Below are 2,865 nucleotides of genomic sequence, written 5' to 3'. Positions count from 1 at the left end.
TTACCTCCGGGTGAGGCACTGTGGTTGGGACATAATACCCAACACCTCTGAGTCTCAGGGATAGAATTTCATCCTCCTTTTCCATAGGACTGCAGTTTCACCCACCACCGCCAGGGACAGGGGCTCCCTACGGAGGGCTTCTATATTAGGAAACCTCTCCCCCCACCCAAGTTTTTCTGCTCTTCTCTCTGCCTCATGCAAGGACTCTGCTGTCCAAGGAATTAGAACCAAGAGGTTTCCCTCTATCCCTAGTGTTTATTGCTGGGTCTTGCTATTTCCTTGAGAGTAGGGCTTCTGTTTATAATTCTTTGGATATAAAAAGAAATAGCAGATTGTTGGAATCTGGGGTGGAGAATGGAGAGCAGAACTTTTAAGCCTTACTGGGGCCTCTCACCCAGGCAATCTTGATCCTCAAATCTGCTCAGAGCCCAGGAAAGGCATAGGCCTGGCAGGAAAGGCTGCCAGGTTCTGACAAGCAACAGAAGGGACCTCTGCCCTTCCTGTTGCCTGGAGGAGTGTGCATTCCTGGAAAGAGGGGTTCAGCCCCTCCTGCCCTGCAGCCCTGACCTCTCTACCGGATCTCCTCTGACACACCTCCACTGCCAGATGGGCTATTCTGTCTGTGGATGCTGCTGAGGGGGACTCACTCCTGAGCACAGCTGTACCTGGACGGTAATGGCAGGCTCCTGGGAGCAACAGAATCTGCTGGAAGGGCCGCTGCTGCCAGGGTTCCTGTCCCTGTGCCCCTCTAGCACCTGAGAGGTCCTGGCACAACGACAAAGTACAGGGAGGAGGGAGAGCAGTAAATGGGAAGCAAAAGAAATGTCCCTTCCTTCTTTCCCTTTCTTCCACTTCCTGGAAATGGGCTGGGGCAAGACCAAGCAAGGTTGATGGGTTAGGGAGATGAGGAGAAAGGTCGTCAGTCCTAAAGGCCTCACCACCCACCCCAAGTTTCCCTGAAGGCACCACATGCAGACATATCCCCCCACCCCACCTATGGCTTCTGAGAAATCAGGGGTGAGATGGGAAAAGAGAGGTGGGCACACAGTTTAGTCCAAGAAAAGGCTCCCACAGTCCAGCCTCTGGTAGGTAGGCCCTGAGGCTGTCAGTGCCTTGGGAGAGGCCTCCCCAAATCTTTGTACTGCTAAGGAGCCAGACATGATGAAAGTGGGGAGAAGAGCCTAGCCAGGGTTAGGAAAGACTGCCTTGTGGTGCTGGGGGGAGCAGAGCCACCCCTGACTCCCCTCCACCTCAGGCCTGGCTCAGGAGGAGGCTGGGAGCAGCGGGAGTCCTAAGGCCCTGGCAGGGGCTCTATCCGGGTCAGGGCAGGGCGCTGGGGGCTCTCTGCCAGAGAAGCCCATTTATTCTCATTTAGTAATCTCTCTCCTCTTCCAAGAGCCTTCCGGAGAAGAGTCAGAGCTCTGGGGACAGGAGCAACTTCCCTCCTCTGGAAGGTATGCAGCTGGTCCTGGGGTTCCCTCTTGTGGGGCTGGGGCCTTTCTCCAGGGAGACTGGAAGATTGGAGGTTAACGAGTATGGGCACGAGAAGGCCTGTCAGGTGCCCAAGGAGCTGATTAATCAGGAGTCAGCTAAGAGAAAATGGCTTTCTGTGCCCAGCATCAGTCACAGCACGACCTCAGCCCTGAGACCTGACAAAGGGCCCTGGTTCTGCTCACACAGCCGTTTCCCGCTCTCTGTGAATCTCTTCCTTCTTCCTCTTGATCTTGCAGAAGCCATGGAGGCCACAGAAGCAGGCAAAAGTGAACTGGGGCATGTCCTGGGGCTGGCTGGGGGATGCTCACCACAGAAGATCTGTGAAGGAAAGGCAGGGAGGGATGATGGGAGGAAGAAAGGCAGAAGAGAAGCGAGCTGGGGTTAAAGGTTCCCAAAATCCTTCGGGCTCCCTGAGGCAGCCCGGGCCCTGCTAGCTACCACACTAGATCTCGTCTCCAATAACAGGTTCTTTGAAACATGTATATTTCCTCATCCGGTAGGAAGCTGAACTCAAGCCCAGCTGTTACCTGCTTTGTCCCTGGCCTTCTGCCTCATCTCACCTCACCCAGACACACCTGTGGACAGGGAACAGGAAGCAAGCTGAATCAAAATAAGCCCTGGCTATGGCAACATATGCGCATGTATATGTGTTTGTATGTAGAGGGAGATGCTTCCCTTTCTCCCAGAAGTCCTAAATCAAGTGCTCCAGATGTAGAAGGGTATGGCGCTTAAAGGGTCCTCTGCCCACCGTAGGCTCAGCTTAGACACCAGGAATGTGACACTAACTCTCTCCCTTCTTAACAGCCCCAACAGACTGCTCTGCAAATCCTGTGCTCCCTGTAACCCACATTCCCAGCCTCAACAAGCAGAGACAGACAGCAAGGACAGTTCAGCCAACCGGCTACTTTATTTAGCACCTATGCTGAAAACAGGGATTGAGTGTAGGTATGAAAAGATATGCCATCATTTCCTCTTTTTTCCTCACCCTAATTGAGACTTGAACTCAGGGCCTCTCTCACTTGGATTTTCCACTTCAGGTTTTTTTGGTGGTTAGTTGGAAATAAGGATTCTACAGACTGCTACCAGGCTGGCTTTGAGCCACGATTTTCAGACCTCAGCTCCGGAGTGGCTAAGATTCTAGGTGTGAATCACCAACCCCAGACGATACATCATCTATTCTCTAGCTGGGTTTGTCCAAGCTGGGCTCCTTGTCTCACATCTCGAGCTGACCAGACCCTGAACAGGAATCAGACAAGTGCTTCTCTAGCACCTGCAGGTAGATAGATTGGCTCAGGCTGCCAGAGCATCCCTTTATCCTGCTCATCTAGGTTTCCCTGCCCTTGCACCTGCACATTCTCTCCATTTCTTTTC

At 53.0% G+C, this 2,865-nt stretch overlaps 1 protein-coding gene across 1 annotated transcript; it reads right to left on the bottom strand.

Moving 5' to 3' along the window:
• Positions 1–1,672: 1,672 nt before the first annotated feature.
• Positions 1,673–1,774, bottom strand: Blacat1 (BLACAT1 overlapping LEMD1 locus). The gene has a single exon (XM_090339935.1). It carries the CDS (start codon positions 1,772–1,774, stop codon positions 1,673–1,675), a length of 102 nt encoding a protein of 33 aa, XP_090196061.1.
• Positions 1,775–2,865: the final 1,091 nt, after the last annotated feature.

This window comes from Megascapheus bottae, chromosome 10 (assembly GCF_031878675.1).
Source record: "Megascapheus bottae isolate mThoBot1 chromosome 10, mThoBot2.hap1, whole genome shotgun sequence".
NCBI lineage: Eukaryota > Metazoa > Chordata > Mammalia > Rodentia > Geomyidae > Megascapheus > Megascapheus bottae.
The sequence above is the reverse complement of the archived record's forward strand: the minus strand, read 5'-3'. Positions and strand labels throughout refer to the sequence as shown.